Genomic DNA, 15,508 nt, shown 5'->3' on the forward strand with positions numbered 1-15,508 from the left:
CATCTATTTTATGAAGTGCACCAGCCCTACTGCAGCAAAGCACCCCCACAACACGATGCTGCCACCATCGTGCTTCATGGTTGGGATGGTGTTCTTCGGCTTGCAAGCCTCTCCCTTTCTCCTCCAAACATAACTATGGTCATTATGGCCAAACAGTTCTATTTTGTTTCATCAGACCAGAGGACATTTCTCCAAAAAGCACGATCTTTGTCCCCATGTGCAGTTGCAAACCATAGTCTGGCTTTTTTAATGGCAGTTTTGGAGCAGTGGCTTCTTCCTTGCTTAGCGGCCTTTCAGGTTATGTCGATATATGACTTGTTTTACTGTGGATATAGATACTTTTGTAGCTGTTTCCTCCAGCATCTTCACAAGGTCCTTTGCTGTTGTTCTAGGATGGATTTGCACTTTTCGCACCAAAGTTTGTTCATCTCTAGGAGACAGAACGTGTCTCCTTCCTGAGCGGTATGACAGCTGCGTGGTCCCATGGTGTTTATACTTGTGTACTATTGTTTGTACAGATGAATGTGGTACCTTCAGGCGTTTGGAAATTGCTCCCGAGAATGAACCAGACTTGTGGAGGTCTACAATTTTTTTCTGAGGTCTTGGCTGATTTCATCATTTTCCCATGATGTCAAGCAAAGAGGCACTGAGTTTGAAGGTAGGCCTTGAAATACATCCACAGGTACACCTCCAATTGACTCAAATGATGTCAATAAGCCTATCAGAAGCTTCTAAAGCCATGACATCATTTTCTGGAATTTTCCAAGCTGTTTAAAGGCACAGTCAACTTAGTGGATGTAAACTTCTGACCCACTGGAATTGTGATACAGTGAATTATAAGTGAAATAATCTGTCTGTAAACAATTGTTGGAAAAATTACTTGTGTCATGCACAAAGTAGATGTCCTAACTGATCCACCCCTAAAAAGTCCCCTCCTGTTGCCAGTGTCAATTCCCTCCTGATATGAACTGAAGCCATGTCTCATTTGTCGTCTCATCCAGTGGCGCAATTAATGTTTCCTCTCCAAGCACCGAGTAGCCCTGTCCATTGTCTCTCATTACATAACCGACTTGCCAAAACTATAGCTTGTTAGCAAGACATTTGTGGAGTGGTTGAAAAACGAGTTAATGACTCCATCCTAATTGTATGTAAACTTCCGACTTCAACTGTATGTATGTATGTATGTATGTATGTATGTATGTATGTATGTATGTATGTATGTATATATATATATATATATCTCAGTACCAGTCAAAAGTTACGACACACCTACTCATTCAAGGGTTTTTCTTAATTTTCACTATTTTATACATTGTAGAATAATAGTGAAAACATCAACACTATGAAATAACACATATGGAATCATGTAGTAACCAGAAAAATTGTTCAACAAATCAACATTTATTTAATATGATGTTCTTCAAAGTAGCCAACCTATACAGAAGATAGCCCTATTTTATTTTTCCCCCCTTCCAACTTCAACTGTATATAGGCAGCGGCCTCTATGTTCTAGTGATGGCTATTTAGCAGTCTGATGGCCTTGAGATAGAAGCTGTTTTTCAGTCTCTCGGTCCCAGCTTTGACGCACCTGTACTGACCTCGCCTTCTGGATGATAGCAGGGTGAACAGGCAGTGACTTGGGTGGTTGTTGTCCTTGATCTTTTTGGCCTTCCTGTGACATCAGGTGCTGTAGGTGTCCTGGAGGGCAGATGGTTTGCCCCCGGTGATGCGTTGGACAGACCGCACTACCTTCTGGAGAGCCCTGCGGTTGCGGGTGGTGCAGTTGCCATACCAAGCGGTGATACAGCGCGACAGGATGCTCTCAATTGTGCATCTGTAAAGGTTTGTGAGGGTTTTAGGTGCCAAGCCACATTTCTTTAGCCTCCTGAGGTTGAAGAGGCGCTGTTGCGCCTTCTTCACCACACTGTCTGTGTAGGTGGACCATTTCAGTTTGTCTGTGATGTGTAGGCCGAGGAACTTGAAGCTTTCCACCTTCTCCATTGCGGTCCCGTCGATGTGAATAGGGTCGTGCTCCCTCTGCTGTTTCCTGAAGTCAACAATCATCTCCTTTGTTTTGTTGACGTTGAATGAGAGGTTATTTTCCTGGCACCACACTCCCAGAGCCCTCACCTCCTCCCTGTAGGCTGTCTCATCAATGTTGGTAATCAAGCCAACTACTGTTGTGTCGTCTGCAAACTTGATGATAGAGATGGAGGTGTGCTTGGCCACGCAGTCATGGGTGAACAGGGAGTACAGGAGGGGGCTGAGTACGCACCCTTTTGGGGCCCCAGCGTTGAGGATCAGTGAAGTGGGGGTGTTGTTTCCTACCTTCACCACCTGGGTGTGGCCCGTCAGGAAGTCCAGGACCCAGTTGCACAGGGCGGGGTTCAGACCCAGGGCCTCGAGCTTGATGATGAGCTTGGAGCGTACTATGGTGTTGAATGCTGAGCTATAGTCAATGAACAGCATTCTTAAATAGGTGTGGATCTATAGGGGCAGGAAGCAAATTGAAGTGGGTGGCAGTTAGGTGGAGGTGAAATGATTCTTGACTAGTCTCTCAAAGCACTTAATGATGACAGAAGTGAGCACTATGGGGCTATAGAAATTTAATTCAGTTACCTTTGCTTTCCTGGGTACAGGAACAATGGTGGCCATCTTGAAGCATGTGGGGACAGCAGACTGGGATAGATTGAATATGTCCGTAAACACACCAGCTAGCTGATCTGCGCATGCTCCGAGGACGCGCTAGGGATGCCGTCTGGGCCGGCAGCCTTGCGAGGGTTAACATGCTTAAATGTCTTACGTCGCCTACGGAGAACCCAGTCTTTGGGAGCGGGCCGCGTCAGTGGCACTCTGTTATCCTCAAAGCAAGTGAAGGTGTTTAGCTTATCCGGAAGCAAGACGTCGGTGTCCACAACGTGGCTGGTTTTCCTTTTGTAGTCTGATTTAACTAGGCAAGTCAGTTAAGAACAAATTCTTATTAACAATGACGGCCAGGCCTCCCGGGTGGCGCAGTGGTCTAGGGCACTGCATCGCAGTGCTAGCTGCGCCACCAGAGTCTCTGGGTTCGCGCCCAGGCTCTGTCGCAGCCGGCCGCGACCGGGAGGTCCGTGGGGCGACGCACAATTGGCATAGCGTCGTCCGGGTTAGGGAGGGTTTGGCCGGTAGGGATATCCTTGTCTTATCGCGCTCCAGCGACTCCTGTGGCGGGCCGGGCGCAGTGCGCGCTAACCAATGGGGGCCAGGTACACGGTGTTTCCTCCGACACATTGGTGAGGCTGGCTTCCGGGTTGGAGGCGCGCTGTGTTAAGAAGCAGTGCGGCTTGGTTGGGTTGTGCTTCGGAGGACGCATGGCTTTCGACCTTCGTCTCTCCCGAGCCCGTACGGGAGTTGTAGCGATGAGACAAGATAGTAATTACTAGCGATTGGATACCACGGAAATTGGGGAGAAAATGGGATAAAATAAAAAAAACAAAAAAAACAAAACAAAACAATGACGGCCAAACCCTAACCTGGACGACGCTGGGACAATTGTGCGCCGCCCTATGGAACTCCCAATCGCAGCCAGTTGTGACACCTCTAACACTGAGATGCAGTGCCTTAGACTGCTGCACCACTCGGGAGACCAAAAAAGAAACCAAGATTGAACTCTTTGTCCTGAATGACAAGCACCACGTCTGGAGGAAACCTGGCACCATCCCTACGGTGAAGCATGTTGGTGGCAGCATCATGCTGTGTGGATGTTTTTCAGCGGCAGGGACTGGGAGATTAGTCTATGGATTTCACGTGACTGGGAATACAGATATGCATCCGTTGGTGACAAATACCTAAAAAAAGGTAGTGGCGTGGATCAGAAAAACAGTCAGTATCTGGTGTGACCATTTGCCTCATGCAGCATGACATATCTCCTTTGCATAGAGTTGATCAAGCTGTTGATTGTGGCCTGTGGAATGTTGTCCCACTCCTTTTCAATGGCTGTGCGAAGTTGCTGGATATTGTCAGTAACTGGAACACGCGGTCGTACACGTCAATCCAGAGCATACTAAACATGCTCAATGGGTGACATGTCTGGTGAGTATGCAGGCCATGGAAGAACTGGGACACACTCGGCTTCCAGGAAATATGTACAGATCCTTGGAACATGGGGCTGTGCATTATTATGCTGAAATATGAGGTGATGGCAGCAGATGAATGGCACAATAGTTGGCCTCAGGATCTCTTCATGGTATCTATGTGCATTCAAATTGCCATTGATAAAATGCAAATCTGTTCATTGTCCATAGCTTATGCCTGCCCATACCATAACCCCACCATGGGGCACTCTGTTCACAATGTTGACATCAGCAAACCGCTCGCCCACACAATGCCATTCAGGTGAAATGAAGAACGCAATCTTCTTCATCACCTAACGTATTGCACAAGTTGACTGCAGGTAATTTACTTAAAAAGTAGCTACAATTATACAAAGTGTATTAAAACACTTCAGAATAAAGTTTCAAATGGTATTGACAAACACCTGGTATACCGCCAAAGTCTAACACTCACTCGTCTTTCCCTTTCATTTTAGTAGACAAATTTTGTCAAAATGATAAAATCACACCATGCAACAAGGGATGTAGCCTACAGTCAGAGATAGACAATGTTGATTGGCAGGTGGAATGATGTCCAATGGGGTTGCAATGTAAAAGTGGGAGGCAAGGATCAGGTCGGCTCCTTTCCTCCTCGCTCGGCAGAGATTTCAGAAAAGCTCAAATTGTGAGCTATGTCAGTGGGGCTGACATAGTAAGGGGGGCTGACATAGTAAGGAAGAGAAGCAAGAATAACCAGAGGATGGGAAGGAGTGGCTCACCTCATTTGCCACTTTACTTTCCAACAGACACTTTTGATAGGTTCTTTCGAAAGTAGGTGATTCTAACAAATCCCCACATGCAAAATATCAAATAAAATAATTTAAATAGAACCTCCCCATTTCAGATAGTTTTCTTCCGTTTTGTGCCTAGTTAACACAACCCAGGTTAGTGAATGTTGTTCAAGCGGGGGCTCACCAGTGCTCATGTGTCGGTCAGTAGCCGGGCCGTTACAGGTGTCCCCCTGGGTGGGGGAGGTCTGGAGGATGAGGGCCCTCTGGTGGTCCGACAGGGCCTGGATGTTTCCCTGCACACGCAGCCACCCGGCAGCACAGGAGAAGTTGGACACTGACACACACACACACTACAATTACTCTACTATTATAGAAAACATAAAACCAAATCCCACATCCTCAATATTGGATGACAAAAAACAGAGTATTGCACAATATTATGTGCGGGTATATCAATTAGGAAATGTATTGAGTGTGCCCCAGTGGAGGCTCATGAGAGGAGGAAGGGGAGGACCATCCTACTCAGTAAATCTTTTTTTATTTTTTACATTATCCTTTTTAGTTAAAACTATACAATATATTCACGTGCCCAAATACCTGATTAAAACAGTTTTGCAATGACGGTCTACAGTAGTCTCAACAGCACCGTTTAGGGTAGCACCATGGTGTAGCCGGAGAACAGCTATTTTCCATTCTCCTCTGGCTACATTGACTTCAATACAAAACCTAGAGGCTGGTGCTTCTCGCCACCTTCCATAGACCTACATGATAATTATGACGACTCCGGAGGACGTCCTCCAACCAATCAATGCTTTTGCAGTATGAACTGACATGTTGTCCATCCAATCAAAGGATCAGACAATGAACGTAGTACTATGAGATTTAAAAACTTTGTGAGTTGGTTAAATTGTTGGATAGATTGAAATAGTTAAGCATATTTAGGCTATTGTTACAATCAAATTCATTGCTTCAAACTACAGGAGACGGAGGAGGTACATTATATACTGTTTTCTTGGTCTTAAAACTTTATTTCTGTGTCGAGTTTGAAATATATTGCACTATTTGCCCTGTTAACTTTAGTAGCAACTAGCTAGCTAGCTACCAGAGTGCAGATTTCTCTGTCAGATTGGCTAGCTAACGACAATGTAGTGGATTTTTTTTTCTATTCATTTAACCAGGTAGGCTAGTTGAGAACAAGTTCTCATTTGCAACTGCGACCTGGCCAAGATAAAGCAAAACAGTTCAACACATACAACAACACAGAGTCATACATGGAATAAACAAACATACAATCAATAATACAGTAGAAAAAATCTATATACAGCATGTGCAAATGAGGTAGGATAAAAGAGGTAAGGCAATAAATAGGCCATGGTGACAAAGTAATTACAATATAGCAATTAAAACACTGGAATGGTAGAATGTGCAGAAGATGAATGTGCAAGTAGAGATACTGGGGTGCAAAGGAGCAAGATAAATAAATACAGTATGGGGATGAGGTAGATTGGATGGGCTATTTACAGATGAGCTATGTACATGTTCAGTGATCTGTGAGCTGCTCTGACAGCTGGTGCTTAAAGCTAGTGAGGGAGGTAAGAGTCTCCAGCTTTAGTGATTTTTGCAGTTCGTTCCAGTCATTGGCAGCAGAGAACGGCGGCCAAAGGAAGAATTGGCTTTGGGGGTGACCAGTGAGATATACCTGCTGGAGCGCGTGCTACGGGTGGGTGCTGCTATGGTGACCAGTGAGCTAAGGCGGGGCTTCACCTAGCAGACACTTGTAGATGACCTGTTGTTTAAGAACCCGTTTCATTTCTCACATCAAATTCAAGTTTCTGGGAAAAAGATGCGTCGATCATGTAATGGACAAAGGTCTGCGTATTCAAACAGTGCAACACAACGAGAAGTTAAGATACAGAGATACTGTATTTTTGGGCATGTAAGTGTTGACCTGTAGGGGACACGTTGCTTCGTACCGCTACGTTGTGGGACAAAGCAAAGGGGAACGATGAGAGGGGAACTTCAGCTAACAAGGGCAACTACAAGGAGCTTGCAGAGGTAAGTGCACGTTATGATGCTTTACTTGCTGGGCATATGAACGTTTCTACTGTATTACCTGGGATGTCAGAATCAATTCAGAATGAGTGAGATTAACAGTCAGGTTAACGCAGCACATTTTTTCGCATGGCAAATGGATGAAACCACAGACATCAGCTGTCGCTCACATTTGTTAGATATCGTTAGGTATATGGATGATCAGGGGTTCATTGTCTGACCATCCAGATCAGGGCTGGATGGTATACCAGGAGGTATACCAAACTTTTTTTGATATACTCAGAGGACCATTATTAGCATGGTTTAACCACTCCTATATAAATGGTAGAATATCTGACACTCAACAAGAAGGTTTGATTTCATGATTACTGAAACAGGATCCAATTGGTAAATATAAAGATCCTGTCCGTTTAAAAAATTGAAGGCTTTTTACACTTCAGTGATGTGATGCAACATTTCTAGCTAAATGCTTAGCGCATTGAATTAAAAAAGCTATTGTCGGATAGTATTAATCAGACTGGTTTTTACATGGACGATACATTGGAGATAATATAAGACAAGTACTGGAAACAATAGAACACTGGGACATATCTGGGAAACCAGGCCTGGTATTCATAGCTGACTTTGAAAAGGCCTTTGATAAAGTACGACTGGAGTTTATATACAAATGCCTGCAATACTTCAATTTTGCAGAATCTCTAATAAAATGGGTTAAAGTTATATATAGTAACCCTAGGTGTAAAATAGTAAATAATGGCCACATCTCAGAAAGATTTAAACTGTCCAGAGGAGTAAAACAAGGTTGTCCACCATTGGCATATCTATTCAGTATTGCCATCGAAATGTTTGCTGTTAAAATCAGAGCCAACAATAAAATTAATCGATTAGAAATCCAGGGCTTAAAACCAAAGGTGTCATTGTACGCTGATGATTCGTTGTTTTCTTTAAAATCCACAAATAGAATCCCTCCACAGCTTCATATATGATCTAGATAATTTGTCTAACATCTCTGGATTAAAACCAAATTATGATAAGTGTACTATACATTGGATCACAAAATAATTACTTTTACATTACTGTGTAGATTACCAATACAATGGTCAGACGGGTATGTGGACATACTTGGTATAGATATCCCGAAAGAAAGAAATTCTCTCACTACAATACATTTTATTAGAAAGTTAACAAAAATAGACAAGATCTAGCTACCATGGAAAGGAAAATACAGTTGAAGTCGGAAGTTGACATACACCTTAGCCAAATACATTTAAACTCAGTTTTTCACAATTCCTGACATTTAATCCTAGTAACAATTCCCTGTTTTAGGTCAGTTAGGATCACCACTTTATTTTAAGAATGTGAAATGTCAGAATAATAGTAGAGAAATATTTATTTCAGCTTTTATTTATTTCATCACATTCCCAGTGGGTCAGAAGTTTACATACACTCAATTAGTATTTGGTAGCATTGCCTTTAAATTGTTTAACTTGGGTAAAATGTTTCGGGCAGCCTTCCACAAGCGTCCCACAATAAATGTTGTCCCATTCCACCTGACAGAGCTGGTGTAACTGAATCAGGTTTGTAGGCCTCCTTGCTTGCACACACTTTTTCAGTTCTGCCCACAAATGTTCTATGCGATTGAGGTCAGAGCTTTGTGATGGCCACTCCAATACCTTGACTTTGTTGTCCTTAAGACATTTTGCCACAACTTTGGAAGTATGCTTGGGATCATTGTCCATTTGGAAGACCCATTTGCGACCAAGCTTTAAATTCCTGACTGATGTCTTGAGATGTTGCTTCAATATATCCACATAATTTTCCTTCCTCATGGTGCCATCTGTTCTGTGAAGTGCACCAGTCCCTCCTGCAGCAAAGCACCCCCACAACACGATGCTGCCACCCCCGTGTTTGGTTGGGATGGTGTTCTTCGGCTTGCAAGCATCTCCCTTTCTCCTCCAAACATAACTATGGTCATTATGGCCAAACAGTTCTATTTTGTTTCATTAGACCAGAGGACATTTCTCCAAAAAGCACGATCTTTGTCCCCATGTGCAGTTGCAAACCGTAGTCTGGCTTTTTTTATGGCAGTTTTGGAGCAGTGGCTTCTTCCTTGCTGAGCGGCCTTTCAGGTTACATCAATATAGGACACGTTTTACTGTGGATATAGATACTTTTGTACCGGTTTCCTCCAGCATCTTCACAAGGTCCTTTGCTGTTGTTCTGGGATTGAGTTGCAGTTTTCGCACCAAAGTTAAGTTCATCTCTAGGAGAAAAAACACGTCTCCTTCCTGAGCGGTATGACGGCTGCATGGTCCCATGGTGTATATACCACCGTATTACTGTTTATACAGATGAACGTGGTACCTTCAGGCATTTGGAAATTTCTCCCAAGGATGAACCAGACTTGTGGAGGTTTACAATTGTTTTTCTGAGGTCTTGGCTGATTTCTTTTCTGTTTTCCCATGATGTCAAGCAAAGAGGCACTGAATTTGAAAGTAGGCCTTGAAATACATCCACAGGTACACCTCCAATTGACTCAAATGATGTCAATAAGCCTATCAGAAGCTTCTAAAGCCATGAGATCATTTTCTGGAATTTCCCAAGCTGTTTAAAGGCACAGTCAACTTAGTGTATGTAAACTTCTGACCCACTGGAATTGTGATACAGTGAATTATATGTGAAATAATCTGTCTGTAAACAATTGTTGGAAAAATTACTTGTGTCATGCACAAAGTAGATGTCCTAACCAACTTGCCAAAACTATAGTTTGTTAACAAGAAATTTGTGGAGTGGTTTAAAAACAAGTTTTAATGACTTCAACCTAAGTGTATGTAAACTTCTGACTTCCAACTGTATATATATATCTCTATAGGGGATTGGAAATGATGCAGACAATTACATTGGAAGATACAATCTGTTCGCAATATTAAAGCTGATCCACCCCCTAAAAAGTCCCCTCCTGTTCCCAGTGTCAATTCCCTCCTGATAAGAACTGAAGCCATGTCTCATTTGTCGTCTCATCCAGTGGCGCAATGAATGTTTCCTCTCCAAGCACCGAGTAGCCCTGTCCATTTTCTCTCATTACTGTATGTAGAGTCAATCACATACACATTGACATTACTACACCTCAACGGGATTTTAATCCTTGCTTGGACTAAATCCTTCTCATCACTTTTTGTAACCGTGTCGTGTTATTGTTTTTGGTCTATCCCAGTCAAATCCTGTCCTGCCCTCAGTGGAAGTGTTGGAACTCCATCCATCCAGGATGAGCCTGTCCTACACAGAAGCCTCTGAACACTTCAACTCATGCCTCATTCAATCACTGCTGTGATCCCCACACTAAGTACACTAAGTAGCCCTCTCATTACCCATAATATGTCTATTCCCCACACTAAGTAGCCCTCTCATTCCCCATAATATGTCTATTAAATGTTTTAGGTTAAAATACATTTGTCTTTGATGATTTAAAAAAAAGACACTTTGTCCTCTCTGTGCGTTCTGCGCCTATACCATGGGTCTGCCATCCAAACATGTTCAAGTAACCAGCCTCCACTGGTGTGCCCTTGTTTGCAACTGTGTGTGTGTGTGCTTGTTGTCTCTGTAATGCAAGAGTGTTGTATCTCACCCTGCAGGTAGAGGGCAGAGATACCACAGTGACATCTTTCTTCCAGGTAGCCAGCCACATCCATCTCACTGTGACCCTGCACCAGCCCACTGCAGTCTGACACAGAAAGAGAGCAACAGATAGAGAGAAAGAAGGAAAGAGTGAGCGTTAGTATGGTTAAGGACGGTACATAAGCCATTAGAGATACTAATGAGTTGAGACCACTTGATTGAACATTATATTATGTATTACGCACTTAAAAATACAACACCTCGAATACGCTATATCAGACAAACTGTCTAGTCATGCAGCAGACAGAATTATTCCTCTAATCATTCCGGAAATGTGTGCTACTGGCGTCAATTTCCATTTACACTTCCCTTTTCTTAAAATCCTCATAAAAAGCCCCATTTCCCAAGAAATATGGATGACATGGCTTACTTCCTGGGTGCTCCAGCCAATCACCGGAGAGGGGCGCCAAGCATAGGTCGATGTCGCTGGAGAAGGCGGGGCTGGGGCAGATGTTAGTCAAGCGTGGGGTGGGGGAGGAGCTGGTCCAGGAGGAAGGGCTTCTCGCCTCACAGCAGGAGCAACGGCTGAGAGACACAGGACCTTCCTCCACTGACCTGTAGCGTACACAGAGATGCGCGTGCACACACATGCAAGGTATATTTATTGACATTAAGGCCTAGATTCAATCAGATCGATGTTAACTGGCGATAGTAGACACCCACATAGCTGATGTTTGAGGTGTCTGAGGAACTGCGTTTGAGCTGTAAAATCGGTGAGCAGCTGCTCTTGTGATCATTGTCACGAACCCATACCTGTCCCACTCGCATTAGAAGTTTAGAACGAGAAAGCGTAGCCTATATAGAAATAGGGCCGGGACGATACCAGTATCACTGGAAACCAGCCCTAATGTTGGAAACAAACATCATTATGTTGTCATCCAGAGTCACCTTTAATTTATTTTCCAAGCTATAGCACACAATATTTTACATACAGCAGGTGTATAAAGGACAAGATTTGTCTGCTTCGTGTTTTCATTTTTGCCCTGGAAAGAATATTGAGATACTGCTATCGTCTTGGCCCTAATAGAAATAATAATGCTCAAATTGAAAATCATTAAAGAAAAAAAATTACGAGAATTTCTATCAGCCTAATTGTGGTGTAGATTACATCTCACATTCCATTGTTTGAACTTGTAAACAAGGCTGCATGGGATTTCTCTTAATCCGACTCAGTGCAGTCAATGGAAATGTCCGGTTTAGATATAATTGCGGCAGCCGCTTGTGGATTTGACAGCTTTCTAACGCATTTCCACCTCTGACACTGTCAAAACATCAGCTATGCGGATGTCAACGAAAACTAAAGCGGATCGGACTGAACCGGGCCCTAAGAAAAGACTGTCTAGCTTCACTTGATCTATATACCTTGATGAAGAGTTTTATTCTCAGTAGTAAAAACAAGTGAATTTCATTCCTACCTGAGTACAGGCATCACCTGCTGCCCTCTGGTGGCTGAGAGTTTAATGAGAAGTCTCAGGTCATTACTGAACACTAGGGTGTCTCGGAGAGTGCTGTTGGTTAGGGTGGTACCAGCTCTACACACAGTGACTGTGTCAGAACACAGCACTACGGCTCCATTGGCCGGAATTGTGGCCCCCTCGGGAAACACCTGGTCTGTGAACGAGATAGTGGAGAGATTATAGACCAGGTGAGGGAGGGAACGTGTGAGAGAAATATTTTTTTTTGTTTTATTTGTTCCGTTTATCTGTTTCTTAGGGCAACAAAACGTTTCAAAATGTTGTGCAAATAGTCCCTCCCAGTTTCACACCATTTTTTTCCTGATTCATGCCTAGTGAACATCACCCTGCTCTCACCTGCTCCGGTGACGTTCCCGATGAGGTAGAAGCCGTTGTGGTCGGTGATACTGGTCAGGGGTAGGGCCATGGTCGTACCGGTGCGATTCTCTTCAAACACTGTCAGGACCAGGCCCTGTAGGGAGGTCAGGGGCGGTCCTAGCAGCTCCACAAACCCCCTCTGCCGGCTGTGGTTGGTCCAGCGGGCACCGCCCACCTCACTGATGACCACACCCTCAGGGGGAGGGGGTGGGCGGGGACAAGAGTTCTCCCTCAGAGGTGTGGGTGGGGCCACCTGAAGAACAATAAAATTGATAGGCGTTCAATGGTACAATAGCTTGCCAATTGAACAGGTGCCCTGGCTATCTAATAGACAGACTGGGACAACGTCCCAAATATCTTCTTTCTAGTACACAGGAAGATGCCAGATAAGTAAATGCTTTCTTTCTAGTTACGCAATAGCCAAACAATGAGCAAAATACAACTGGTTAGAGCAGGGTTGTGCCGATGTTGTCATACTTGTATTCGTGATCGTATCCATTTTTAAGCACACCTGATACTCGTAATCAGATTTACTCGTGATCGGAAAACCCAGAAGTGTGGTTTAAATGCCGGTAAAGCCTATACCACAAGTGCACATCACTGCACTATCACTCAGAGTGCATCTCAGAGCACATCGTTATGTTCCTTCACACACATTGTTAAACGACCCGACATATGAAAATGCACATCATTAACTTACTTAGTCCAATTATCAACGACGGCTAATAAATAGCCTAATGCATGGCTGGATTCTACTGCCTGCATTTATTCCAGACACAGATTTAGAGATGAAGCTAGGCTAATTTGCTTGCCCCGTATATTGTTTCACTTTTGAGAGAAGCAAAACGTCTTATGCCACAACATTCGATCAATCAAAATCAAAATAATCTACATTTGTCATTTTACTTTCTAATCATCTGACGCTCGGTAAACATGCCTGGGTGAGAAGAAATAATAATAGCAAGCAAGCATGCAGTGGCTTGGATCACGACAGACGACGTCAGCAATGGACAGACAAAGTAGACCTACTAAACAACCAAGTAGACAGACTAAAACCACCATATAGCCTGAGCAAAGTCGACAGGAAATAACTATTGAACAACAACGACTAGCTACAGATTCTGATTTATACATAATGTTTGGAGAAGGGGAGACTTGTGCCCTAAGACGACTGACTGTGTGAGTGTCTGTCCGGGGAAAATGAGAGCCGAGGGAGAGCGGCTTGTTCTAATCCAATCGTTGCGGCAGGCTCAACTGATACCCCGCCCCGTTTCTTTACAGACAGAAGAACTAGCCAATAGTTGTTTGGAGCAGACAGCACTTCACACTGTTTGAGGGAGAGAGAGATGCGTGCTGGCAGCTGAAAATTTATTTTCCCCCCCAATCACGGATAATTACAAAAACACCCGTGTCATATTCGTATTTGGGAAATTCTCCATATCCGTTACAATACTTGTTTTGTCCGAGTACTTGGCACAAGCATTTCACTGCACTCGCAATAACATCTGCTAACCATGTGTATATGAACAATAAATTTGATTTAGAGTTGTTCCATTCCAATAAGTTAACAAAATTGGGAGAGAGATATATTTTATAGTGAAAAGACTGCAAGTATCCTTGAGGGCAAAAGGCATGGCATACTATGGTTGTTTTAGCAAAAATATAAAAATGCAACAGTTTCAAATACTTTACTGAGTTAAGGTTCATATAAGGAAATCAGACAATTGAAATTAATTCTTTAGGCCCTAACCTATAGATTTCACGACTGGGAATACAGATATGCATCGGTTGGTACCTTTAAAAAAAAAAAGATGGTGAGCCTCACCCCTATCTGGTGTGACCACTATTTGCCTCATGCAGTGCAACACATCTCCTTTGCATAGAGTTGATCAGGCTGTTTACTGTGGCCTGTGGAATGTTGTCCCACTCCTCTTCAATGGCTGTGCGAAGTTGCTGGATATTGGCGGGAACTGGAACACGTGGTCTCGTACACGTCAATCCAGAGAATCCCAAACATGCTCAATGGGTGATATGTCTGGTGAGTATGCAAGCCATGGTAGAACAGGGACATTTTAAGCTTCCATGAATCATGCAGAGATCCTTACATCATGGGGTTGTGCATTATCATGCTGAAGCGGCAGATGAATGGCACGACAATGGGCCTCAGAATGTCGTCACAGTATCTCTCTGCATTTAAATTGCCATCGATAAAATGAAAATGTCTTGGTTGTCCATAGCTTATGCCTGCCCATACCATAACCCCACTGCCACCATGGGGCACTCTGTTCACAACGTTGACATAAGCGAACCACTCGCCCCTACAACGCCATACACGTGGCTTGCGGTTGGAAGTACAGCCAAATTCTCTGAAACGACATTGGAGGCGACATATGGTAGAGAAATTAACTAATTCTATTCTCTGGCAACAGCTCTGGTGGACATTACTGCAGTCAGCATGCGAATTGCGCTCTCCCTCAAAACTTTAGACATCGTTGGCATTGTGTTGTGTGACAAAAGTGCACAATTTAGAGTGGCCTTTTATTGTCCCCAGCACACGGTGCACCTGTGTACTGATTGGGGTTGCAAAGGGTCGGAAACTTTCCGGTAAATTTCCGTAAATTTTCCGTAAATTTTCCATGCGAAGTTAAGCCCGGGAATTTGGGGAATTTTGCTTAAATTCAACAAAAAAAGTTAGCTTATAACAGTGACCCTTTTTTGTGGGATACACATAAGGCAATTCTAGGTCTTGTGGCATATTTTGGTTAAACTGTCCCCAATTCAATGGAATTGCAACCCTCTGAATGCATGCATTCTTCCATCACATGTACAGCTGATTCTCAAGATCTTGCACACTAATGAGACGCTTTTGAGCCCACACTACTACACTGTCTGAGCCAAGGACTACATGCTATCTAGTAAGTTTGGATTACAATACTGGGTGGGGTGAATATATTTTATATGAAATACATGATTTTTTGTTAACTTCTTTGGGACAGGGGGGCAGTATTGAGTAGCTTGGATAAAAAGGTGCCCAGAGTAAACTGCCTGCTACTCAGCCCTAAAAGCTAGAATATGCATATAATTAGTG

The 15,508-nt window shown here is 43.5% G+C and overlaps 1 protein-coding gene across 2 annotated transcripts in view; it reads right to left on the bottom strand.

Moving 5' to 3' along the window:
* Nucleotides 1-15,508, bottom strand: part of si:ch211-183d21.1 — a 31,718-nt gene that overhangs the window by 8,172 nt on the left and 8,038 nt on the right. For both annotated transcript variants that reach the window (XM_038991340.1, XM_038991341.1), the window contains exons 6-10: nucleotides 12,400-12,673; nucleotides 12,004-12,199; nucleotides 10,959-11,143; nucleotides 10,539-10,634; nucleotides 5,046-5,195 (exon numbers count right to left, since the gene is read on the bottom strand). In XM_038991340.1, coding sequence (XP_038847268.1) covers nucleotides 5,046-5,195; nucleotides 10,539-10,634; nucleotides 10,959-11,143; nucleotides 12,004-12,199; nucleotides 12,400-12,673 — 901 coding nt within the window. The remainder of the gene's footprint in view (nucleotides 1-5,045; nucleotides 5,196-10,538; nucleotides 10,635-10,958; nucleotides 11,144-12,003; nucleotides 12,200-12,399; nucleotides 12,674-15,508) is intronic.

Source organism: Salvelinus namaycush, chromosome 4 (genome assembly GCF_016432855.1).
Source record: "Salvelinus namaycush isolate Seneca chromosome 4, SaNama_1.0, whole genome shotgun sequence".
In the NCBI taxonomy this organism is placed as follows: Eukaryota; Metazoa; Chordata; class Actinopteri; order Salmoniformes; family Salmonidae; genus Salvelinus; species Salvelinus namaycush.